The sequence below is a fragment of the Nomascus leucogenys genome, chromosome 11 (assembly GCF_006542625.1).
Source record: "Nomascus leucogenys isolate Asia chromosome 11, Asia_NLE_v1, whole genome shotgun sequence".
Lineage (NCBI taxonomy): Eukaryota > Metazoa > Chordata > Mammalia > Primates > Hylobatidae > Nomascus > Nomascus leucogenys.
This window is the reverse complement of record NC_044391.1, coordinates 100,364,376-100,390,526: the sequence shown is the minus strand read 5'-3', so window position 1 is coordinate 100,390,526 and position 26,151 is coordinate 100,364,376. Positions and strand designations below refer to the sequence as shown.

The 26,151-nt window shown below is 43.0% G+C and overlaps 1 protein-coding gene and 1 pseudogene across 4 annotated transcripts; both read left to right on the top strand.

Annotated features, from left to right (window-relative positions):
• On the top strand, positions 1–24,453 carry KCNMB3 (potassium calcium-activated channel subfamily M regulatory beta subunit 3). 3 transcript variants are annotated; one of them, XM_012510800.2, is made up of 4 exons: positions 1–406; positions 16,250–16,441; positions 22,515–22,713; positions 23,926–24,453. In XM_012510800.2, exons 1-4 carry the CDS (start codon positions 261–263, stop codon positions 24,412–24,414), a joined length of 1,026 nt encoding a protein of 341 aa, XP_012366254.1. In that variant the 5' UTR covers positions 1–260; the 3' UTR covers positions 24,415–24,453. The 3 variants fall into 3 exon arrangements, with proteins under 3 accessions (XP_012366254.1, XP_030678707.1, XP_012366255.1); XM_030822847.1 differs by lacking the exon at positions 1–406 and adding an exon at positions 7,321–8,249; XM_012510801.2 differs by lacking the exon at positions 1–406 and adding an exon at positions 15,576–16,148.
• Positions 5,939–24,439, top strand: LOC100587455 (annotated as a pseudogene). Its single transcript, XR_001116599.2, has 4 exons — positions 5,939–8,249; positions 16,250–16,441; positions 22,515–22,713; positions 23,926–24,439. The product of XR_001116599.2 is annotated as a leucine-rich repeat flightless-interacting protein 1 pseudogene (transcript).
• Positions 24,454–26,151: the final 1,698 nt, after the last annotated feature.

Sequence of the window (26,151 nt, the reverse complement as noted above, 5' to 3'; positions counted from 1 at the left end):
GCTCCCGGCTGCCGAAGCGGAAACACAGGTGATGAGGTGGCGACAGGCACAGTGCAAAGAGAGAGAAGCAGCTTCGGCTGCAGCAAACCACGCAGGTCCTTCTTGATCGTCTAGAACTGACCGCTCCGCCTTGCCAGGAGTCTGCAGAACCACGCGGCTGGCCTGCCCAGAGTTCCCACCTCTCCAGGAAGGCGCGGGACTTCAAAAGACCGCACCCGCGCTGGGGCCTGGGGTCTCCCGCTGGGACTCCACTTCCGTGGATGCCTAAGCTTCACCTTTCTTGTGCCCGCTGGGGCATGACTCAGGTGAAAAGAGGCCATTTTCTCAGGCCCCTGGCTTCATGCAGCCAGCCCTTCAGCATCCCCGTGCAAATCACACTCCAGGGCAGCCGGAGGCGCCAGGGGAGGTAAGTCACTTCCAGAAGCTCTGCCAGTAGTGGGAATCTGGCTGAATAAGCAGTTGCAAGAAAAGGGGACATCTCGAGCTTGAGGAACGAATGTTTCCTTGTTCTCTAAGGATGCCCACTTGCCATGCCTCCCAGGGTACCCAGCAGGCTTCCCCAGCAGCACTCACATCACGGGGCTGCAGCCTTTCCTGTTGGCTCTATCCTTTAGGTTGCCAGTTCTTGGAGACTGGAGACCTTTTAAACTCACCTGTGGCTCCCCAGCACTGATCATAGCCCAGCCCATAGTTGGTGCTCGATAATTATCTCTTGGTTGAATGAGGAATGAAGAAATTACACCAGCATTTGGTCCCATTGGCGAAGCCTTGGAATCACAGCCCTTGGATTCAAACCTAGCTCACCACTTAATCAGCCATATGACTGGGCAAGTCACTTAACTTCTGTTTGCCTCATCTCTTTATCTGTGAAATGCAGATAGTAAGAGCCCCTGCGTGTCTCAGCACAGTATACCACATCCTCTCTAAACTATACCGTTATACCAGGTATACGCTCTACACCTCTCTAAACTCTAGCCTTTTAGCTATTGTTATTACCCACCCTACTCTTCTCCTTAAAGGGGGAAGTGAGAGATTATCTTCAGGACCCGTTTTCCCCCCAGGGAAGTGAAAAGCAAAGAAGCTGAAAGCCTCTAGTGAGCTGCACCCCTTTTGCCTGCCCCAGGGTTGGGGCATGGGGCAGTCAATGTGGGAACCAAAATGGAGAGAAGAGTGATGCCTGAGCGTGTTGGACAAATGGTATACTAAAATCTTTTGTGCCAGGCGCGGTGGCTCACGCCTGTAATCCCAGCACTTTGGGAGGCTGAGGTGAGTGGATCACCTGAGGTCAGGAGTTCAAGACCAGCATGGCCAACGTGGTGAAACCCTGTCTCTACTAAAAATACAAAAATTAGCTGGGCATGGTGGTGGCGCGCCTGTAATCCCAGCTACTCAGGAGGCTGAGGCTGGAGAATTGCTTGAACCGGGGAGGAGGAGGTTGCAGTGAGCAGAGATCGTGCCACTGCACTCCAGCCTGAGCAACAAGAGCCAAATTCTGTCTCAAAGAAAGAAAGAAAAACCTTTTGGGAGGGGTACATTTCAGAACCAGGTTCACTCACTATCTGGAAATATGCATGATTTATTATTGGCTCTAGTGGAGTTGGGAGCTGAGAATTGGAAAACATTAAAGATGGTAATGGTCATCATGCTACTCACTTCTATTATCATTTAACTGCACTGAGGGGTATTTGAGAGACAGCATGAGGAGATTGAGATACAGGAGTCTGGACAGGATGGGGGTTCAGGGAGGAAGGACCAGACAGACTACAGAGGACAGAAAGGTGTTCTCTGCTAGACATGAACCAATTTTTTTGTGAACAGACAATTAAAATGAATCACTTTTTGGCAAAAGATCAAATGACAAACATGCAAGCAAACAAGTTTTAGTGTCCCATACGTCACACAATTAACTAGATATAAAGGCAGTTGTGTTGTCATCAAAGCAACCTACTATATCCCATTTTCATTTCTGAAGTGCACAACTGAATTATTGCTATTTCCTCTTGCTGAACTTGATGAACTATGTTGACTTAACCTTATTTGCTGTTTCAAAATAAGTTGTTAAATAATGTTGTAATTAAAAAATAGAAGAGTAAAAATAATTACCAAGGGTCTCCCCTGTAACCAAAACAAATTACAGGGAAATATTAATATAATGTACTTCAGGTTTAGAAATTCATTTCACATACACCAGTGAAATGAATGTCAGATGAATTATGAAGTTTTGATGAGCCACAGTATCTTTCTAAGGAATACTTCTTGCAAAAGTTTCAGTGCTGGAGGGAGAGGCTGCTGGCTTCTGTGGGGATCACACCCAGGTGAGTGTGTTCAGGCTGTTTGTAATTGAGTTTGCCTCAGGCTAAGCCAGAAGCTGCCTGTAGCTATGTGTCCTACTTGGGATGGGTGGGAAAGTCAGTCCTATCTGCAGTGGAGAGAACAGAAGGTGGTGGATATTGCCTTGATTATGAATCAAACAGCTCAAGGACATGTATTACTGGCAGAAAAAGGAATCAATATGCTTTTTATCCATCTTCCTGACTAGAAAGCAAACTAGATCATACTTAAGTGCTTTGAGGTCCTTGGATGAAAGATGCTTGTAAATACAACAAAGTTAATTACAAGGCTGTTTATGGTCTGAGAAAACTGGAAACAACCTAATAATATTCAATAATAAGGAAATGGTTAAGGAAATGTGGCATATCTAATTGATGGACCATTATGTAGCCAATAGGATTACAAAGAATTGTTAATGACATGGACAAGTGCTTATTATGTTAAGTGAAAAAGATAAGATTAACAAAAAAATCTCAAATCATATCTAATGTGATCTCATTCTGTTTAAAACAATATAGGCCAGGTGCAGTGGATTATGCCTATAATCTCAGCACTTTGGGAGGCGGAGGCAGGTGGATCACTTGAGGTCAAGATTTTGAGACTAGCCTGGCCAACATGGTGAAACCCCATTTCTACTAAAAATAAAATAATTAGCTGGGTGTGGCAGTGGGCTTCTGTAATCCCAGCTACTCGGGAGGCTGAGACAGAATTGCTTGAACCCGGGAAGCAGAGGTTGTAGTGAGCTGAGATCATGCTGAGAGATGACAGCTGCAGGCAGTCCTCACAGCCCTCACTCGCTCTCGGTGCCTCCTCTGCCTGGGCTCCCACTTTGGCCGCACTTGAGGAGCCCTTCAGCCCACCGCTGCACTGTGGGAGCCCCTTTCTGGGCTGGCCAAGGCCAGAGCCGGCTCCCTCAGCTTGCAGGGAGGTGTGGAGGGAGAGGCACGAGCGGGAACCGGGGCTGCACGTGGCGCTTGCGGGCCAGCTGGAGTTCCGGGTGGGCGTGGGCTTGGCCGGCCCTGCACTCGAAGCAGCCAGCCAGCCCTGCCAGCCCGGGCAATGAGGGACTTAGCACCCGGGCCAGCAGCTGTGGAGGGTGTACTGGGTTCCCCAGCAGTGCCAGCCCACCGGCGCTGCGCTCGATTTCTCGCCGGGCCTTAGCTGCCTTCCCGCGGGGCAGGCCTCGGGACTGCAGCCCACCATGCCTGAGCCTTCCCCCGCCTCTGTGGGCTCCTGTGCAGCCCCAGCCTCCCTGACAAGCGCCGCCCCCTGCTCCATGGCGCCCAGTCCCATCAATCACCCAAGGGCTGAGGAGTGCCAGCGCAAGGGGCGGGACTGGCAGGCAGCTCCACCTGTAGCCCCGGTGCGGGATCCACTGGGTGAAGCCAGCTGGGCTCCTGAGTCTGGTGGGGCCTTGGAGAACCTTTATGTCTAGCTCAGGGATTGTAAATACACCAATCAGCACTCTGTATCTAGCTCAAGGTTTGTAAACACACCGATCAGCACCCTGTGTCTAGCTCAGGGTTTGTGAGTGCACCAATCCACACTCTGTATCTAGCTGCTCTGGTGGGGCCTTGGAGAACCTTTGTGTGGATACTCTGTATCTAACTGATCTGATGGGGAAGTGGAGAACCTTTATGTCTAGCTCAGAGATTGCAGGGATTGTAAACGCACCAATCAGAGCTCTGTCAAAACAGACCACTGGGCTCTACCAATCAGCAGGACGTGGGTGTGGCCAGATAAGAATAAAAGCAGGCTGCCCTAGCTAGCAGTGGCAACCTGCTCGGGTCCCCTTCCACACTGTGGAAGCTTTGTTCTTTCGCTCTTTGCAATAAATCTTGCTACTGCTCACTCTTTGGGTCCACGCTGCCTTAAGAGCTCTAACACTCACTGCGAAGGTCTGCAGCTTCACTCCTGAAGCCAGAGAGATCACGAGCCTACTGGGAGGAACCAGCAACTCCAGACGCACCACCTTAAGAGCTGTAACACTCACTGCGAAGGTCTGCAGCTTCACTCCTGAAGCCAGCGAGACCACGCGCCCACCGAGAGGAACGAACAACTCCAGACGCGCCGCCTTAAGAGCTGTAACACTCACCGCAAAGGTCTTCAACTTCACTCCTGGAGCCAGCGAGACCACGAGCCCACCAGAAGGAAAAAACTCCAAACACATCCGAACATTAGAAGGAACAAACTCCAGACGTGCCACCTTAAGAGCCGTAACACTCTCTGCGAGGGTCCGCGGCTTCATTCTTTAAGTCAGTGAAACCAAGCACCCACCAATTCTGGGCACAATGCCACTGCACTGCAGCCTGGATGACAGAGTGAGACTCCATCTCAAAAAAAAAAAAAAAAAAGGAAAAAGAAAAACAAAACGAAAAACAAAAAAACAAAAACCTAATATAGAGCAGGAGGGGATTAACCCGGCAACCAAGTGCACAATAGTTACCTTTAAGTGTGGGGGAGCTTTTGTTCTCTTCTCTACATTTTTTTTTTTGTATTTCTCAAGTTTCATACAATAAGCATATAAAAGTATATTACTTTCATGAATCATTTGACATTTGTTGAGGAATTCTTTGTGGCTAAGTTTGTAGTCAGGTCTCATAAATGTTCCATACATGTTTGAGAATAATATATATTCTGTAGGAGCCAGTATTCTATATTTATCATTTAGACAAAACTTGTTCATTGCTTTACTTAAATCTATTACCCTACTGATTTGTTCAGGTCGTGCTATCTAAATTACTGAGAGAGTGTATAAAAATACTTCATAATCTGATAGTGGATTTTGTCTGTTTCTTCTTATAGTTTGACCAGTGAAACAATGCTATTAGGTACATACAAATTAGCATTGTTATATTTTCCGTGTGAATTGAACCTTTAATCAGTGTTAAAACACTTATTTTTTAAATTTCTAATAAAGCTTTTTAGTTCTTAACATTCATGTTTGCTTTTTGTTATATTTTGCCTATAAATTTCACCCTTTTTGTATCTGTGTTTTAGATGTATCTTTTGTAAAAACATACATATAGATAGTCCTCCATTTACAGCGGGATTACATCCTGACAAATCCATCGTAAGTTGAAAATACTGTAAGTTGAAAACTTAAAGAGTATTAGCCATTTACCCTCATGATTGTGTGGCAGACTGGGAACTATGGCTGGCTGCCACTGTCCAGCATCTCAAGAGAGTAGGGTACTGCATATCGTTAGCCCAGGAAATAATGCAAATTCAAAATTTGAGGTAAAGTTTCTACGGAATGCCTATTGCTTTCACACCACAGTAAAGTAAAAAAAATGGCAAGTGTGGGGCGTGGCAGGCCATGGGGCGGGCGGAGGCGCCCGAGCCCCGCTTCCCCCGCGCCATTCCACCCCGTCCTGGCTGAGCCCGCTGCCACCTGCGCCCCGCCCCTGCCGGCTGCGCCTGAGCCCAGTCCCGCGAGCCACTCCCCGGCGGGCTGGCTCCTGGCCCCGGAAGCGCGAGAGTTCACTTCGCGGCGAGTGGCTCCGTCTCCGCGGACAGAGCGGGCGTCCCCTGGTCCGGCCCGCGGGGGGCTCCGGCGCGGTCCCCGAGCGTTTCCGGCCGGGTGGAGCGGGCCGAACCCAGCAGGATGACCAGCCCCGCGGCCGCGCAGAGCCGGGAGATCTACTGTTTGAGCCCGGAAGCGCAGAGGCTGGCGGAGGCTCGGCTCGCCGCAAAACGGGCGGCCCGCGCGAAGGCTCGTGAGATCCCCATGAAGGAGCTGGAGCGGCAGCAGAAGGAGGTAGAAGACAGACCAGAAAAGTATTTTACTGCGAAGGGGTCTCGTAACATGCCGGGCCTGTCTGCAGCCACGCTGGCCTTTCTGGGTGGGACTTCCTCTCGGAGAGGCAGCGGAGACACCTCCATCTCCATGGACACCGAGGCGTCCATCATGGAAATCAAAGACTCTCTAGCAGAAGTTGAAGAGAAATATAAGAAGGCTATGTTTTCCAATGCTCAGCTAGACAATGAAAAGACAAACTTCATGTACCAAGTTGATACCCTGGAAGATATGTTGCTGGAGGTTGACGAACAGCTGGCTGAATCTAGGCGGCAGTACGAAGAGAAAAACGAAGAATTTGAAAGGGAAAAACACGCCCACAGTATACTGCAGTTTCAGTTTGCTGAAGTCAAGGAAGCCCTGAAGCAAAGAGAGGACATGCTCGAGAAACATGGAATAATCCTAAATTCAGAAATAGCCACCAATGGAGAGACTTCCGACACTCTCAATAGTATTGGATACCAAGATCCTACCAAGATGACGAAAGAAGAGTTAAATGCCCTCAAGTCGACAGGGGAGGGGACCCTAGGAAAGCCAGTGAAGTGGAGGTGAAGAATGAAATCGTGGCAAATGTGGGGAAAAGAGAAATCTTGCACAATACTGAGAAAGAGCAACACACAGAGGACACAGTGAAGGATTGTGTGGACATAGAGGTATTCCCTGCTGGTGAGAATACCGAGGACCAGAAATCCTCTGAAGACACTGCCCCATTCCTAGGAAACTTAGCAGGTGCTACCTATGAGGAACAGGTTCAAAGCCAAATTCTTGAGAGCGCTTCTCTCCCTGAAAACACAGCACGGGTTGAGTCAAATGAGGTCATGGGTGCACCAGATAACAGGACCAGAACTCCCCTTGAGCCATCCAACTGTTGGAGTGACTTAGATGGTGGGAGCCACACAGAGAATATGGGAGAGGCCACGGTGACTCAGGTTGGAGAGCAGGCAGGCACAGTGGACTTGTGTCCTTTAGAGCATAGTGATGACACAGTTTATCATGATGACAGATGTATGGTAGAGGTCCCCCAAGATTTAGAGACAAGCATAGGGCATAGTTTAGAGAAAGAATTCACCAACCAGGAAGCAGCTGAGCCCAAGGAGTTTCCAGTGCAGAGTACAGAAGCAGGTAGGGATCACAACGAAGAAGAGGGTGAAGAAACAGGATTAAGGGATGAGAAACCAATCAAGACAGAAGTTCCTGGTTGTCCAGCAGGAACTGAGAGCAAGGGTCAGGAGGTGAGAAGTCCAAGGACAGTTGACACTCAGAGTGAACCCTTAGATATGAAAGAGCCAGATGAAGAAAAGAATGACCAACAGGGAGAGAGGCATTGGACTCATCGCAGAGGAAGAAAAAGAACAAGAAAAAGAGAAGAAGAAAAAATCCCCAGTACCCACAGAAACCCTTAAAGATGTTAAAAAAAAGAATTAACTTATCAGAACACGGATTTAAGTGAAATGAAGGAAGAGCAGGTAAAGTCTACTGACAGAAAGTCAGCAGTGGAAGCCCAAAACGAGGTGACTGAAAATGCAAAACAGAAAATTGCAGCAGAAAGCGGTGAAAATGTTGATTGTCCAGAGAATCCTAAAATTAAGTTGGATGGAAAACTTGACCAAGAAGGCAATGATGTAAAAACAGCAGCTGATAGACACACATTAGATTTTGAGGATGTCACAGTTCAATCATCAGGCCCGAGGGTTGGTGGTGAAGAATTACGTGAAGATGTTGCAAAAGATAATGCTAAAATAGATGGTGCCACTCAAAGCAGTCTTGAAGAACCAGAGAGTGAAGATGCAGATGGCTGCACCCTGCCCAAAAATGAAAGTCCCTCACAGGACATTAGTGATGCCTGTGAAGCAGAAAGTACAGAGAGGTGTGGGATGTCAGAACATCCAAGTCAGACTGTCAGGAAAGCTTTAGATAGCAATAGCCTAAAAAACGATGACTTGTTGGCACCAGGAGGAGAGCTGGGGGACTTCAATCCAGAAAGCAGAGAAGATACCAGAAGAGGGAACGAGAAAGGCAAAAGCAAAGAAGACTGTACCATGTCCTAAGCTGAGCCAGGAGGCAGGCGTGGTGCACAGGAAGTCTGAGTGTGAGGTGCTTTTTTCTTTCCACTGCCAATGTAAGTAGAATGTTCTAAATTCTTAGAGATGCACTGTATGCCAATCACCAGGTGATCTACTGCTTTAAGTTATAGACTGTTACTTGTAGATTTCCATGTAATCATTGAGGTTATCACCCAGATTAGAAAGACATATTTGTTATCAGTGTACGTTCTAATTGACAGCATATATCCAGTAGTATCAAACAATAATGTCTACTGTTTATAGTCCACTTAATAAAAATAGAAGCATTTACCATTTGCCTTAGGCTGATAGGAATGTGAATATTCTTGACCAAATATATCAGCATCTAATTGAAATGACCAAATAGCATTCTTAGACTTCTGTATTATGAATATAATTGGTATTTAAATTAATGTCTTGTTCACATATGTGTACGTTCATATTTGATTTTAAAATGTACATTATAACCTGTATGGTATTTTATTTAAAGGAGATAAACAGCCAAAGAGCAAATAGGTCACTGAAAAGATTGGCACCTTAGAACAATAATCATTTTAAGGATAACAAGTAAACGTCTGAAAGCACGAGGGGCTTTATTTGCCTTCACCTCATATAAGTCTTTGATCTTGAACCAATGCTTTTGGATTTCATTGTTGATGATACCTGAATTTACTTTGTAGGAGATTTTAACTTCATGCTGATGATGTATCAAATTCATTTTATACAAAGTTTAAAGTAGTTTTTTCTGGAAGTGATATATGTCAAATTACATTTCCTACTGCAGTATTTGAGCAGGGACAGTCATTTTTTAAATGTTTTTGGCCGGGCATGGTGGCTCACGCCTGTAATCTCAGCACACTGGGAGGCCGAGGCGGGTGGATCACCTGAGGTCAGGAGTTCGAGGCCAGCCTGGCCAACATGGTGAAACCCTGTCTCTACTAAAAAATACAAAAAATTGGTGAGGCATGGTGGCGGGTGCCTGTAATCCCAGCCACTCCGGAGGCTGAGGCAGGAGATTTCAGTCAGCCGAGATCAAGCCATTGTACTCCAGCCTGGACAACAAGAGCGAAACTCTGTCTAAAAAAAAAAACACACACACAAAACAATGTTTTCATGCCTGTAAGCCTAGTAGCACATTGGGAAGCCAAGGTTGGAGGATCGCTTGAGGCCAGGAGTTCAAGGCTGCAGTGAGCTATGATTGCACCACTGTACTCTAGCCTGGGAGACAGAGTGAGACCCTGTCTCTAAAAAAAAAAAAGTTTTTGAACCTTAAAATTACTTCTCTTTGTTTGAATTTCTAATCATCGTTCAAAAGAGCAGTAAAAAAAGGTTACTTGTTCTTGTGCAAACTACTAATTAGACTATAGTAGGATATTTTAAAGAGCTGAATCACTTTTGGTATTTTGGTATAAATGTTTTCATTTGTTATGTCCCAGTATATTCTTATTGGAAAATTCTTGTTTTGATCTGCCTGAAGAAAATATCTGTTTTCTATGTAAAGAAACATTTAAAAAATAATTGTAAAGTTAGATTTAATTGTAAAATATAAAATCACAAAGGAATGTACCTTATGAATGTTGTTGACATTTTATGAAATTATGTGGATTTGTATTACTGTTATAGAATTGAATGCAAAAAGACCAAATCCTCAATAAAATTTGAGGAAAACATAAGTGTTATTATGTAATTGAAATAAAAACATTTTATAATTGTAAAAAAAGTTGCAAGTGGAACCATCTTAAGTTGGGGGACCATCTATATGTGTTTAAATCTAGTCTGACAATCTTTATATTTGAAAAATTTTTTTTTTAGAGACAGGGTCTCACCTGTCACCGAGGCTGGAGTGCAGTGGCACAATCATAGCTTATTGCAGCCTCAAACACCTGGGCTCAAGCAATCCTCCTGGCTCAGCCTCCTGAGTAGCTAGGACTATAGGTGTGCCACTACAACTGGATGGTGTTTTAATTTTTATTGTGTAGAGAGAGGGTATTGCTATGTTGCCCAGGCTGGTCTTGAACTCCTGGGTTCAAATGATTCTCCCACGTTGGTTTCCCAAAGTGTTGGGACTATAGGCATGAGACACCACAGCCAGCCCTAATCTCTATCTTTCAACTGGATCATTTACTCCATTTAGTTTTATTGTAATTACTGATATACTGATGCAATAACATTATTCTATCATGTTATTTTGTGCTATTTGTCCTGACTTTTTCATGAGTTTTTCCCTCTTCTTTATTGCCTTCTTTTGGATTGATTTTTTTCCCTTCCATTCTTTGTCTGTCTACTAGTTTGGAATTTCTGGAGTATCACCTAAAAGAGTAGAGAAAGGTGATATTTCTATTTAGCATGCATATTTGAACTTTTCAACATGAAATTAATGTCTTTATCTTTCCCCATGGAAAAATTACCAGTGTTACTCCCTCTAAATTATATTCGCTTGTCATGTATTTATCTTTTCTTTTAACCCCACAAGACATAATAGTAATAAGATAATTACTATTATTATTATTTTATAGAATTAATATCTTTTTTTTTTCTTTGAGATGGAGTCTTATTCTGTTGCGCAGGCTGGAGTGCAGTGGTGTGATCTTGGCTTACTGCAACCTCTGCTTCCTGGGTTTAAGTGATTCTCCTGCTTCAGCCTTCTGAGTAGCTGGGATTACAGGTGTGCGCCACCATGTCCAGCTAATTTTTGTATTTTTAGTAGACATGGGGTTTCGCCATGTTGGGCAGGCTGGTCTCGAACTCCTGACATCAGGTGATCTGCCCACCTCGGCCTCCCAAAGTGTTGGGATTACAGGCGTGAGCCATCGTGCCAGCCTAGAGTTAATATCTTTACTTACCTGTTTACTTCTGTATTTGCTCTTCATTTCTGGTTAAATATCAGCTGTTACCTGGATTTTTTTTGTTCTGCCTTGAGTAAATATTTGACCCTTTTCCTTTAGTGAGGGTCTATCAAGGACAAACTCAGTTTTGTGTTTGAAATGTCTTTGTCTGAAATGTCTTTATTTATTGAGAGGATTTTTTTGATAGACATAGAATTCTGTTGGTTACTTTTTCTCAGTATATTGATAATATTCTTGCCTTATGGCTTCTAGTCTTGTTACAGAGAAGTAAGCTCTCAGCCGAACTGTCATTACTTTGAAGTTAATTTGTCTTTTTCTTTGGCGACTGTTAAGATTTTCTCTTGTCTTTGTAGCTGTGCAATATATCTGTGATGTGTTTAAGTGTGGGTTCCTCTTTATTTTATTCCATGGGCCTCTGGAGTCTGGGAACTGGGTCTTTAATCAGTTCTAGAATTTGACTATCTTTTTAAAATATTGCTTCTGACTTATGTCTCTTCTCTTCTTCTGGAATTCTGAATAGATATTATGTTACACTATTTAATCTATCTTTCATGTCTCTGAACCTCTCTTTAATATTTTCCATTTAAAAATCTCTCTGTATTATACTCTGGCTATTTTTGCAGATCCAGTTCTGTGTTCACTATCTTCTCAGATGTATCTAATTGAGTGTTATGTCTGTTCATTAAATTTTTACTTTCAATTATTTTATTTTTGATTTCTATAAATTCTTTTTTAAATATTAGCTCTACATTTTAGAATTTCTTGATTTTTGACATTTTTGGTCCTTCCTTTATTTCTTTAAATATGTTATAGATATGTATTTTATATTCTATGCAAATATCTGAAATTTTTTGTGGATCTGATTTTGTGGTCTATTTTTTTTGCACTCAAACGCCTTGATTTCCTGTGTGTTTTATGACTTTTATTTTATTTTTTATTTTTATTTTATTTTATTTTATTTTTTGAGATAGAGTCTCGCTCTGTTGCCCAGACTGGAGTGCAGTGGCACGATCTCAGCTCACTGCAATGTCCACCTCCCGGGTTCAAGTGATTTTCCCACCTCAGCCTCCCGAGTAGCTGGGATTACAGGTGCCTGCCACTACACCTGGCTAATTTTTGTATTTTTAGTAGAGACAGGGCTTCGCCATGTTGGCCAGGTTCGTCTCAAACTCCTGACCTCAGGTGATCCACCTGCTTCAGCCTCTGAAAGTGCTGGGATTATAGGCGTGAACTACCACGCCTGGCTGTTGTGTGTTTTACGACTTTTAAATGAGTGCATATACTCCTTGGACATTTATATAAGTCTTCTTTTTTTTTTTATTTTATTTTATTTGAGACGAGTCTCGCTCTGTCACTAGACTGGAGTCCAGTGGCGCGATCCCGGCTCACTGCAACCTCCAACTCCTTGTTCAAATGATTCTCCTGCCGCAGCAGCTGGAATTACAGGCACATGCCACTACGCCCAGCTAATTTTTTGTATTTTTAGTAGAGATAGAGTTTCTCACCATGTGGGCCAGGATGGTCTCGATCTCCTGACCTCATGATTCGCCCGCCTCGACCTCCAAAAGTGCGGGATTACAGGCATGAGCCATTGCGCCTGGCCTATAGAATTCTTTTAAGGCCTGAGTTAAAGGTGTGTGCCTACGGAGAACATATGTATTTAAATTTGCCAGGTTGCAGAGGGCACTACCTACTTAAACAACATTACACGAAATTCTTAGCTTGAGATTTTTGTATTACCCAGGTAGTATGAATTCAGGCTGTAAACTCCTTTGAGGATCACCTTGAGGATTATCTAAAATTTCAGGGGAGATTGTAGTTTTTCTCCTTTAGTCAGTGTTAAGGTTTGAGAAAGGCATTTTCCTTGCCATTTCCTATGGAGTGGTGCGGTGCAGATGAAGGGAGAGGGGCTATTTCCAGTTCAACGTGACACTGACTTTTAAGTCCTTTGGGGTCCCAGCTCTAGTTCGATGGTATATTAAACACTGGACATTGTCTCCTGTCCCTGTGACCCTATAAACTGTGAAACAAAAGCTCAAGTTCAACAAGTTCCGCAAATGCCCTCAAGTTAAAACTTTACTTCCGTCCACCTTCCTCTCTGGGTTCCTACTTTCACATAGTTTTTGTCTTTTGAGTATTTCCAATTCTTTTTAACCTTTGGCCAGAAGTTTTAGTTGTCTGTAGTTAGAGTGGGTGTCTAGTGTATCATACCACTGAAATAGAAGCCTGTTACTTTTACAATAATAAAAACATATCTATGTGGGTTTTTAAAAAAAATTTTAATTTATTTATTTACTTCTTTTTTGTGACAGAGTCGCATTCTGTCACCCAGGCTGGAGTGCAGTGGCACGATCTCGGCTCACTGCAACCTCTGCCTCCTGGGTTCAAGTGATTTTCCTGCCTCAGCCTCCCGAGTAGCTGGGATTACAGGTGCATGTCACCATACCTGGCTAAATTTGGTATTTTTAGTAGAGACAGAGTTTCACCATGTTGGTCAGGCTGGTCTCAAATTCCTGAGCTCAGGTGATCTGCCCACCTCGGCCTCCCAAAGTGCTGGGATTGCAAGTGTGAGCCACTGCGGCCAGCCAAACATATCTTTGTTTTAATTTTTATGATTATTTAATATTATCCCTTCCCCACACATGAAATAACTTCTTTCCAAGTGACTGATGAGGTTGTCAACTTTTCATAAAGCCTTGGAACAAAGTGGGCAGAAAAATTATGAATAAAAAGTCTTGTCTAGGACAGTACAGGTCTGTCTTATTCCTAAATTAGATCAGAATGAGGTTATGTCAGTTTTTTATAACATACCATTATAATTGGGTATGTTAAAGAATGTATTAGAAATGCCATAGCGACTTCATTATAAGCCTCTTCACCCATGGATTCCAAGGACATCTTACAATAAACCTCTGGATACCTTATGCTACAAAGCAACTCAAGTCCAGCTTTAGAGCACAAGGGAAAATGCAGGATATTGGGTCCTGGAAACTACAAAAATCATTAAACTCTACTTTAGGGCTAAAACGTTCCTTTAATCAATCTGTCATATTTATTGATAAATTAGAAAATGTGGCCAGGCGCGGTGACTCACGCCTGTAATCCCAGCAGTTTGGGAGGCCGAGGTGGGTGGATCACGAGCTCAGAAGATCGAGACCATCCTGGCTAACACGGTGAAACCCCGTCTGTACTAAAAATACAAAAATTAGCCGGGCGTGGTGGCGGGCATCTGTAATCCCAGCTACTCGTGAGGCCGAGGCAGGAAAATCGCTTGAACCCAGGAGACAGAGGTTGCAGTGAGCCGAAATTGTACCACTGCACTCCAGCCTGGGTGACAGAGCGAGACTCCGTCTCAAAAAAAAAAAAAAAAGTACAGGTTCAAATTTCGTTAAAATTTTTTTCCATGCCCCTTCTCTGGTGGTAGGATGATAGGGGATGAGTAAAATATCAAAGACAACTAAAAATTCCTAAATTAGATCCTCGGTTCCCAAAGAAGTATTAACCATGGAGTGCTGCCATCTTCTGAGGTTGGTGCTTCCCGGCACAGGCTCTTGGAACATTCTGGACTGTCTGACATTCCTCTTACTCGCTTTAGAACCTAAAGATGTTGCTGGGGGAAAAGGGAGCTAGGGAGAGGGAAGGGGAAGGATGTGGGATAAGGCATAAACTATGCTTTTGGAAAAAAACAACCATTAATTTCCTTGATGGGGTTTTTGCTTGGCTTTAAAATGCAGTAAGCTTTTAGGAAGCTTGATGGAACCTATGTTTCTACCATTAGTGCTGCATTTGTTTGGCTTAAGATTTCATTAAGCTTCTTAAAATGGAGATACTTCTGGAACTCAAATGGCTACTGAGCAGGGAACGGCCAATCAGTGACACTGTAGGAAGTGGAAGGATTGTGGCAAACTAGAGAACACACCTTCCACAGGGGCAGCCACTGCTCGGCTGGGCACGCCACTGTTCGGCTGGGCCCGCCACTGCCCGGCTGGGCCCGCCACTGCTCGGCTGGGCCCGCTGTTCATCTGCAGGGACGTGCATCTGGGGATTATTTCCAAAGTCAGAACTCAGCGTTTTTACGAGAAATGTCATGATTTTTAAGGTCTTAACAAGTTATCCCACATTAAAAAAATAATAATAAACCGGGCCGGGCGCAGTGGCTCACGCCTGTAATCCCAACACTTTGGGAGGCTGAGGTGGGTGGGAGCGTTCGAGACCATTATGGCCAACATGGTGAAACCCCGTCTCTACTTAAAATACAAAAATTAGCTGGGCATGGTGGCCGGCGCCTGTAATCCCAGCTACTAGGGAGGCTGAGGCAGGAGAATCGCTTGAACCTGGGAGGCGGAGGAGGTTGCAGTGAACCGAGATTGTGCCCAGTCTGGGCAACAGTGCGAGGCTCCGTCTCAAAAAAAACCAAAAAACACAAAAATACAAAAACGACAGAGAAGGCCAAACAGAACACATCTGTGGGCTGGATGCCGCGATGCCCACCGGTTTGCGACCTTTGTGTTGGACTCTTCTGTTCACCAGACACCCTGCCCTGCGAGAATGTATCTCATCCTTTGCTGGAGCAGGTTTGCAGGCACAGTGGAGAGAGGAGAGAAGAAATGAAGGGACACTTATGCAGAACCGTGAGTGGCCAGAGAGGAGAAGGAGTGTGAGAGGAGCAAAGAAGCCATGACAACTTCATAACTCTGAGTGGACTGGGCAGTGGCCAGAAAGTCTGGTGGTGGATATGCTGCCTTTCCAACAGGTGAATATGAAAGAACAAGTCAAACCCTGTTCAGGACGCTGTTAATTCCAAATGTGAACTTTTTGAGTCATTCTTTCCATGTGGAATTCAAAGGAGAATGTAAAAAAATTTTCAGGAGGGACGTGCAATATCCCTGAAAGATAATAAAGTTCATAACACTTATTTACATACAACATTCTCTAGTCATTGATTAAACAGATCTCTACTTGCATGAGGCAACATTTCTTAGGCTTGTTTTCTACAATATCTTTAAAAATACTTGATTACACATCACTTTAGCTTATTTAGATGGACTTTTCACCAAGCTCTGAACTGGGATTTCATTGTGTTGCATTCATCGTGCTTATGAGACACAGGTGGGCAGCAAACGAGATTATCCCTCCAGTCCCCATGGATTGGAAATGTTCCCACTTTTTTATGAGCTCATTGCAGTATCTCCTTCTCCCCTTCCCCAAAGGACAGCCTTTCCTGCCTCAGGGAAGAAGAGAGAGACAGACTACAGTGATGGAGACCCATTAGATGTGCACAAGAGGCTGCCATCCAGTGCTGGAGAGGACCGAGCCATGGTGCTGGGGTTTGCCATGATGGGCTTCTCAGTCCTAATGTTCTTCTTGCTTGGAACAACCATTCTAAAGCCTTTTATGCTCAGGTAAGAAACAGAGGAAGGAAATCTAGAGTTTTCAATTCAGATAAGATCCAGGCACAATGGTAAAGGAGGAGAGGCTGGCTTTGGTTTCTCAATCTGTGACTCTCTGACATGGTCCAGAAAAAGAAAAATACAATTCCTCTTCCGCTGTCAGTGCTGGGGGCAGCTGGGTGTGGAGGAAGAGGTGGCGAGAAAGTCAAGGATATTCCCCTGCACTGCCTCCTTCCATCTCATAATCTATATATACCTCCAAATACGTAATCCACAAATTATAGTTTATTCATTTAGGTCATAAATCCTCCCCTTAAAATGTTGATATTCCAAGAGAGAGTTAAACCTTGTATGCAAACACAATAAAAGTTTTTTGAGTCTGAATTTTTTGAGTTTGACAGTGTCTACCTGGCACATAGTAGTTGCTCAATACATATTAGTTTCCTTCCTTTTAATTAGGTTCTTTATTCAATATATATAGTGATAAAGTTGACCCTTGAACAACATGGGTTTGAATTTTGAGAATCCACTTATAAATGGATTTTCTTCTGTGCCTGCCACCCCTGAGACAGTAAGACCAATCCCTCCTTTTTCTCCTCCTCCTCAGCCTGCTCAACATGAAGAGGACAAGGAGAGGACCTTTATGATGATCCACTTCCATTTAGTGAATAGTAAACATGTTTTCTCTTCCTTATGATTTTTTTCTTCAATTTTTAAGCTCTGGGGTACATGTACAGAATGTGCAGGTTTGTTAGAAAGGTAAACATGTGCCATGGTGGTTTGCAGCACAGATCAACCCATCACCTGGGTATTAAGCCCAGCATGGATTAGCTATTCTTCCTGATGCTCTCCCTCCCCACCCCACTGAGAGGCCCCAGTGTGTGTTGCTCCCCGCTATGTGTCCATGTGTTCTCATCATTCAGCTCCCACTTATAAGTGAGAACATTCAGTGTTCGGTTCTCAATTTCTACATTAGTTTGCTGAGGATAACGGCTTCCAGCTTCATTTCATCCATGTCCCCGCAAATGACATGATCTTGTTCTTCCTTAGGATTTTCTTTTCTTTTTTTCTGAGACAGAGTCTTGCTCTGTTGCCAGGCTGGAGTGCAGTGGTGCGATCTTGGGTCACTGCAAGCTCTGCCTCCCGAAGTAAAGCAATTCTCCTGCCTCAGCCTCCTGAGTAGCTGGGATTACAGGTGCCTGCCACCATGCCCACTAATTTTTGTATTTTTAGTAGAGATGGGGTTTCACCATGTTGGCCAGGTTGGTCTTGAACTCCTGACCTTGTGATCTGCCCGCCTCGGCCTCCCAAAGTGCTGGGATTACAGGCGTGAGCCACCATGCCTGGGCATGATTTTCTTAATAACATTTTCTTTTCTCTAACTTATTTATTTATTTTTTTAAGAGAGGGGGATGGGCCTGGTGTGGTGGCTCACGCCTGTAATCCCAGCACTTTGGGAGGCCGAGATGGGTGGATCACGAGGTCAGGAGATCGAGACCATCCTGGCTAACACGGTGAAACCCCATCTCTACTAAAAATACAAAAAAATTAGCCAGGTGCGGTGGCGGGCACCTGTAGTCCCAGCTACACAGGAGGTTAAGGCAGGAGAATGGCGTGAACCCAGGAGGTGGAGCTTGCAGTGAGCTGAGATTGCGCCATTGCATTCCAGCCTGGGCGACTGAGCGAGACTCCATCTCAAAAAAAAAAAAAAAGAGAAGGGGCTTGCTCTGTCACGCTGGACTGCAGTGGTGTGATCATAGCTCACTGCAGTCTTGAACTCCTGGGCTCAAGCAATCCTCCCACGTCAGCTTCCTGAGTCAGTGGGATTACAGGCATGAGCTACTGTGCCTGGCTATTCTAGCTTATTTTATTGTAAGAATTCAGTATATAATACAGATAAAAATACAAAATATGTCTTAATCAACTGTTTATTGGTAAGGCTTCCAGTCAACAGTAGGCTATTAGTCATTAAGTTTTTTTTTTTTTTTTTTTTTTTTTTTTTTTTTTTTGAAGCAGGGTCTCACTCTGTCATCCAGGCTGCAGTGCAGTGGTGCAATCATGGCTCACTGCAGCCTCGACCTCCTGGGCTCGGGTGATCCTCCTGCCTCAGCCTCCCAAGTAGCTGGGACCACAGGTGTGTGCCACCACACTTGGCTAATTTTTAAATTATTGGTAGAGATGGGATCCCCCTATGTTGCCTAGGATGGTTGTGAACTCCTAGGCTCAAGTCATCCTTCTACTTTGGCCTCCCAAAGTGCTGGAATTATAGAATTATAGGCATGAGCCACCATGCCTGACCAGTAGTTAAGTTTTTGAGGAGTCAAAAGTTATATGCAGATTTTTGACTGCAGGTTTGGGGGTGTGATGTTGGCATCCCTAAGCCCTGAATTGTTCAATGGTCAACTTTAGTTGCTACTTATTAAGTATATGCTGTATGCTCAATACATACTATATTTTATCCTACTTAAACCTACAGCAGCCCATGACGGAAGTGTTATTATTTTTGTTTTCATTTTATAAATGAGAAAGCTGAGGCTCAGAAAGGCCAAGTAACTTGCCCAAGTTCACATAGCCGGTGAATAATATGCCTGTCATTCTAACATAAGACTTGCTTCTTAATACCTAAATGATGTTTGCTGAAATGAGGGGAATGGGGGTTCTGATTAGGGAAGGGGAGGAGCTATTTAATTTTATAGGATGGCCCACACAACATGTGGTACTCTGGGGCCAGGTCAGTTCAGGGTAAAAGGAAGGCAAGGGGTGCTTTTTGGGCAGTGCTTTATTTTTGGACAGCGCTTTATTTTTGGACAGCCCTTTTTTTTTGGACAGCCAAAGAGCAACAGAAGGCCCAGGGGGAGTAGAAGAGGAAGGCCTAGGAGTTCAGTGAGGGAAAGGGGTCATAAAAAAGGAAGAGAGTGTCCTACTTCTGTTATTTATGATTCATCTCCTGCCATTCCTAGGTTACCATTGTTAGGGGAAAGATGTAGAGGTCACCATTTACTACAGCATACGGTGCCACTGTTGGAAGAATTCCAGAAGAAGCTTCTCTCTGATATTAGCACCAGGAGAAGCTGTGCTGCCCCTGATCAACCAGCTTACTTTCATTTAATGGACACCAGGAGTCTTGTATCTGGTTGTATTTCCTTCATTGCTTTGGCTGCTAGGAAGCCCAGAGGCAAATTTGTAGCTCAGTTCTCATAACTACAAGGGATCTTATAGTCTGCAGATTACATGTTTGTACCTCACTTTTTTTTTAACTTTTTAATTTTTTTTTAGAGATGGGATCTCACTATGTTGTCCAGGCTAGTCTGAAACTCCTAGGCTCAAGCAATTCTCCTGTCTTGGCTATACCTCACTTCTGACTTCATTCTGTCTTTTTTTCTTCTTTTTCATTTACTCCTTTTCCCCTCATCATATATATATATATATGCATTACATGTCTATGTCATGTGATTGAATGTTTGAATGTATGGGAATGTTGAGTAAATGTGCATGTGTGTGCACAGGCAGATTAGATTATTTTTAAAAATGTGACATATTTGGGAGATGGCTTGAGGATACCTTCTGCAAGCTGGTACCAAACTGTTGCTCATAATTAAGTTTTACTTTTCTAGGCATTCCTGGAAATTATTTGGTTAAATTAATTAAGTGAATGTCTAAGAGTGGTGAGTTCTCATCTCGCTCTTGCCTTACATCTTGTGCCATCTCATAGAGTAGTTTTGCTCCATAAAGGGTGGTAGTTAAGAAGGCCTGGGTAGTTCATACCTATCCCCACCCCCTCAACCTCTCATCTCTCAATCAGATGATGGATTTTGTCACAGCTGTAGCCAAATACACACCCGATGCTATTGAAGGAACATACTTATTTTTTAGCCTTAAATACATCCCTGGTTCCACCTGAAAGGCTCTGACCAGGGCCTTGTGCATAGGACAGAATGTCCCACTCTATTTTGAAGCTTTCTAAAATCTTCAAGGAAAATTCAAATCATACTCAGTTCAGTACTTGGTCAAGATTTAGAGAGCTTAATTCTAACAGATAAAAAAAGTAACCCTAAATTATTATTTCAAGATGCCTAGTTAAAATAAGTATATAAATTAATTTAGTGAAAAAGCAGGCCAGTGCTAAATCTGTGAAATAATCTTATTTTCCACTTTTATATTTTCAGTTGCCCAATATTTTTTCTTTGGCCACATCTAGTGATTTTTATACCCGAGACCTTGAGGCCATGTTAAACTGCACAGCGTGTCTCAAGTTTGTTATATTAATAAGGGAAAATGATTATTTTGGTCAAAGAGATTAATGAGAGTGCATTATGAACCTAGCTAAATATTGCTTTTTGAACATTCTTACTTTTCTTTGTGTGTGTGTGTGACAGAGTCTGGCTCTGTTGCCCAGGCTGGAGTGCAGTGGCACAATCTTGGCTCACTGAAACCTCTGCCTCCTGGGTTTAAGCAATTCTCCTGCCTCAGCCTCCCGTATAGCTGGGATTACAGGTGCCCGCCACCACGCCCAGCTAATTTTTGTATTTTCAGTGAAGACGTGGTTTTGCCATGTTGGCCAGGCTGGTCTCAAACTCCTGGCCTCAAGTGATCTGCCTGCCTTGGCCTCCCAAAGTGCTGGGATTATAGGCATGAGCCACTGCACCTGGCCCTGCTTTTCAAACATTCTGACTTTAGAGCTTGCTAATCTAACTTATTATGTTTAAGGAACCAGTAAGTAAACACAGGGGTCCACCTATATGTGAGTGTAAGGGTATATGAAGAGCTGGTCTCATATATTCAATCAAAGCATTTCCTCTTCCCCTCGTTTACTTTGTCTTGGACTTGTTTTCAAATTATTTCATACATATACACATGTCCTTTCTCTTCAACATCACCACAAGGTCTTCATGGCAGGAATTTTGTCTGTCCCTTCTCATAGCACCTGGGATGTTTTGCATATGTATTACATGTGAAAATTCTCAAGAAATTTTCCAAGTAAAATTTAATTCAGGCCAGGAGCGGTGGCTCACGCCTGTAATCCCAGCACTTTGGGAGGCCAAGGTGGGAGGATCATGAGGTCAGGAGTTCAAGACCTGCCTGGCCAATGCAGTGAAACCCCATCTCTACTAAAAGTACAAAAAATTAGCTGGGCGTGATGGTGCGCACCTGTAATCCCAGCTACTCAGGAGGCTGAGGCAGGAGAATCACTTGAAACCAGAAGGTGGAGGTTGCAGTGAACCGAGATTGCGCCACTCCAGCCTGGGCAACGAGAGTGAAACTCTGTCCCCCCAAAAAAAAATTAATTCAGTGTATCTACTCAGTGAGAAGCATTCTGTTTCATGCTTTGAGGAACCTACAGATGAGTTGGATATAGCTCTTGACCTCTAGGAACTTAACTGATAGCAAAAATATGGTAAGTATTCTACTGAGAGATTCCACGTATGATTTGCACTTGCCTGTTTGGAAGTAGCGGGTATGTGGAATTGTACCTTGTTGCCAGAAATTGTGTAGGCTATGTTGACCAACAGCCCTGTAGTTAGACTCCTTCCAAAGGCACATTTTCATCAGGACAAGCCAGTGCATCTTGAGGTGATGAAGCATGAGAGATGATGAGATTCCTGAGTGTGAATCTTGGTGGTTACAGTATTATGGTAATGCTAACACTGTTTACACTGTGGTTCTCCAAATACCTGCATCTTAAATACTACTAAATATAAAGTTTCCTGGGCCTCAAGTCAGACCTACCAAACCAGAATCTCTGGAATGAAGCCCTGGAATCCACAGTTTAACAAATTCTTCATTCTAACAAACTCACAGGTGATTCTGAAGTTTGAAAACCATTGGTGTAGTGAGAAATATGCCAGTAGGGTCATCAGAAGTGAGGTGGAACTTGGCACTTTGCGGCTCTTTACTCCAACTCTGTGTCTTCCACGCTCCCTGATTATTATGTGCCTGCTATAAGGATCCTGTGCCACCTCAAAATACACAAATGCCTTGTACACAAATGCCTTGGGCATTGTGTACATAAGCTCGTAACCACACCAAAATGTAGAATGAAATTTTCTAGTTAAGTGAAGAACATTTTTTTTTTTTCGAATTGAAGCATTCAGAGAGAAGAATCAACCTGCACTGCCATCCACACAGGTATCATGGACGACTGGCTGGACTGTGCCTTCACCTGTGGTGTGCACTGCCGCGGTCAGGGGAAGTACCCGTGTCTTCGGGTGTTTGTGAACCTCACGCATTCAGGTCAGAAAGCTCTCCTACGTTATAATGAAGAGGCTGTCCAGATAAATCCCAAGGTATTGTAAAGTTTAAAGAGTTCTTATGACAGCAACCCTACCCTGCCAGACTGTCCCTAGCAGGGTACATAAATAACCCAGGGCTGTCTTTAGGGATAAATCTATTTTTTTGGAGTGAACATTTTTATAGTGATCAAATCAGGATAAATGAAGCTTTCTTCTTGGTGGAGAAATGGGGTATAAAGGAGAGAAATTATTCCAATTTCACAACTTCGTGTCTGGAATTTATGGGCTGAGCCATGAGTAGTCATTTGTGGGGAGTCTTTCCTTTGGAGATTCCACTCCCCACCATATAAAATATGCTACAACGTACTCACAGTCTCCCTTGAATCAAGCGAGTAATTTTTCTTATCAAATAAATGTAAAGATTATTTTTATTTTAATAAGTTACACAATGGGTTCATATGATTTAACGAATTATAGAAATGATCCCTGAAAGTATAGTCTTTCATATGATTTAAGATTTATATTTATACGTAACTATAAAAGTTGAGTTGTGTTAGATTAGTTGACATTTACACTTTATTGTCTTTAAGCATCAATTTCAATCTGATGACTTTTGTTTTCTATTTTGAATGCAATGATTTTTAAGATTTCAAACATTTGGTAGGCCTTTAGCACAGTTCCTCAAGTACCTAATGGATATGGTAATATACCTCAAGCTTTTTTGAAAAAAGTCACCAGCTGACAGAGCTGCCTTCTCCACTGGTTCTGTCACCCTGGAACCAAAGTCCAGGTGGGGCTCCCTCTCTGTGAGTCTAGAGCAAAAGCCTCAATGTGCTTTTCTTCAGGGTAATATTTTGCTACAGGAGATCAAGACAGAGACAACAGAGGCATTACTACGTGTTGAAAGCTCATAGTAAGGCTCAATACATTTTTGTTCAATGGACAAATGGATTCATACTGTCCAAGAGACCAAGAACCTGCATGTGGGGAGGAGTCATATTTCTTATGAAGTTGATCACTGACTCTCCTGCAATGTCGTATAAAGTAAGAATTCCCTTCCACATCCTTGCTTAATGACTGGAAATGGCCATTTCACTGTGGCCCTCCAATCAACCCTTTCCCATGAGCTATGTAATATTTTACCACCTTCTAAGATTGAAAGTGCCCACTAATAACTTCAGCCTGAAGCTATTTCATAATAAAAACTGTTAAGTATTTGGTATTGGTGACAGTGCCTTTATCTTTTTCCCTCCTCCATATTCCTAGTGCTTTTACACACCTAAGTGCCACCAAGATAGAAATGATTTGCTCAACAGTGCTCTGGACATAAAGCAATTCTTCGATCTCAAAAATGGAACCCCCTTTTCATGCTTCTACAGTCCAGCCAGCCAATTTGAAGATGTCATTCTTTTAAAAAAGTATGACCACATGGCTATCTTCCACTGTTTATTTTGGCCTTCACTGACTCTGGTAGGTGGTGCCCTGATTGTTGGCATGGTGAGATTAACACAACACCTGTCCTTACTGTGTGAAAAATATAGCACTGTAGTCAGAGATGAGGTAAGTGGAAAAGTACCTTATATAGAACAGCATCAGTTCAAACTGTGGAGTATGAGGAGGAGCAAAGGAAGGAGGCAGAGAAATCTTAAGACGGTAGCCAAATTAAAGTGCCGGCCTTCAGATGTCTGTGATTTCTGCACCCGAGGACCTAATTATGCCTGTCTGCAAACTAACAATGTAAAAGGTAATAATTAAAGCTAAGTATCATATTTTCATGTGGGAAAAAATTTAAAAGCCTCATTTTGTATTCTATTTATTTCTATAAATACATAGAAATTCACCATCTTTTCTAATCCCAATCTCTTTCCAAATGAGCTAAGGAAGCACTTTCTTTTTCCTGTATAGCAAAATGAGTTCAAGATATTCTTTGCCTAATTTCAGCTCTAGCTAGAACCAGTCAATATGGAAATAAACAATGAGGGTATCTAACCTACTGAACACTGAACCATCAGCCTAACTCTATGCAATATAGTCATACTAAAATATTTCTCATAAAAAAGTTCTTAACAGTTCATTCACTATACGAAGATAAAAATCTGGTAGAAAACTTAAGAAAACATGGACCTAACATATTTATTATAGTTTTTTCTTTTTTTTCCTTTTTGAGATGGAGTTTTGCTCTTGTTGCCCAGGCTGGAGCACAGTGGCACGATCTTGGCTCACTGCGACCTCTGCCTCCTGGGTTCAAGCAATTCTCCTGCTTCAGCTTCCTAAGTAGTTGGGATTACAGATGTGTACCACCACGCCCAGCTAATTTTTGTATTTTTAGTGTAGACAGGGTTTCACCATGTTGGTCAGGCTGGTCTTGAACTCCTGACCTCAGGTGATTTGCCTGCCTTGGACTCCCAAAGTGCTGGGATTACAGGCGTGAGCCACTGCGCCCGGCCTTAGTTTGTTCTTTACCAGTCTAGACAGCAGAGGAAAGCTGCTGCCTAGAAAATTCACCAAGTTTAGAGTTACTAGTATTTAGCCTTGTCATGTACCATGTAATTTTTCTTTCAGTAACATTTTTCTAGTTAATTATGCTTTTCATAAGCTCATTTCACTTTGTGCACTTTCTGGTGGAAAAAATGGGCCAGAAATATGAAGAAGCTATACTGGATTTCAACATTCATCTCAGATGATCCACATCATATTAGGCTGGTGCAAAAGTAATTCCAGTTTTCGCTGTTACTTTTAATGGCGAAAAACTGCAATTACTTTTGCATCAACCTAATAGAAAAGTCCCACATGGGTAGTCAACAATTGTCTGTACTTTAATTAATGAATCAACCATGGTTATTAAATGATGTCATAGGCTCTCAACAAATGCTTTCCAGATTGATTAAGCTGAATCTATGAGTGGAAAAGAGAGTTTGGTCTGATTTTCCAAAGTGCCTCTAAGTATCTTTAAAATTTTATTATATTCAAAAATCTTAAATTATGGACAGCAGAATGAGACATTTGAAGCTACTTTTAATCAAACAAAAAACTGATTCTAAGTTTAATGCCTTTTAGCAATTAATTTCAGGACACACATAACTAAATTAGCTGAATACAGCAATATTTACTTGATCAGTAATGAATCATCTTGGTGTTTTCCTTTCTAGTGTGTAATGGTGGAAAGAACGTGTCTCAGAGTAGGATTTATTTGACTTTGTAGGCCATAATTACAACTTTGGGCAAATAAGCTAACCTGTGTAAACCTCTCTTTTCTCATCTATAAAATGAGCATAACCTGTTCTTTCACGCAGTTATTTTACGGAATAAGCAAAGTAGGGCATGTGAAACACTTTAGCTTAGCTTCTAGCATCTAGTAGGGGTGCTCAAAAATGTTAGATCATTTATTTAAAAATCTGCTAGGTTATAACATTCAGTGAGCCTTGGTACTTTTCACTGGACAGCTGGTATAGAGGCTAGGGATAGGGAGCTGCAGTTCATTTTCCCTGCCCC

What these genes read in the sequence shown, in the direction of transcription:
- KCNMB3 (XM_012510800.2), top strand. Translation starts at nt 261, where the DNA reads ATGCCTAAGCTTCACCTTTCTTGTGCCCGCTGGGGCATGACTCAGGTG. An exon ending in CTAAAGCCTTTTATGCTCAG is followed by an intron (nt 16,442 to 22,514) that starts GTAAGAAACAGA and finishes TTCGAATTGAAG; the next exon opens with CATTCAGAGAGAAGAATCAA. An exon ending in CTGTCCAGATAAATCCCAAG is followed by an intron (nt 22,714 to 23,925) that starts GTATTGTAAAGT and finishes CCATATTCCTAG; the next exon opens with TGCTTTTACACACCTAAGTG.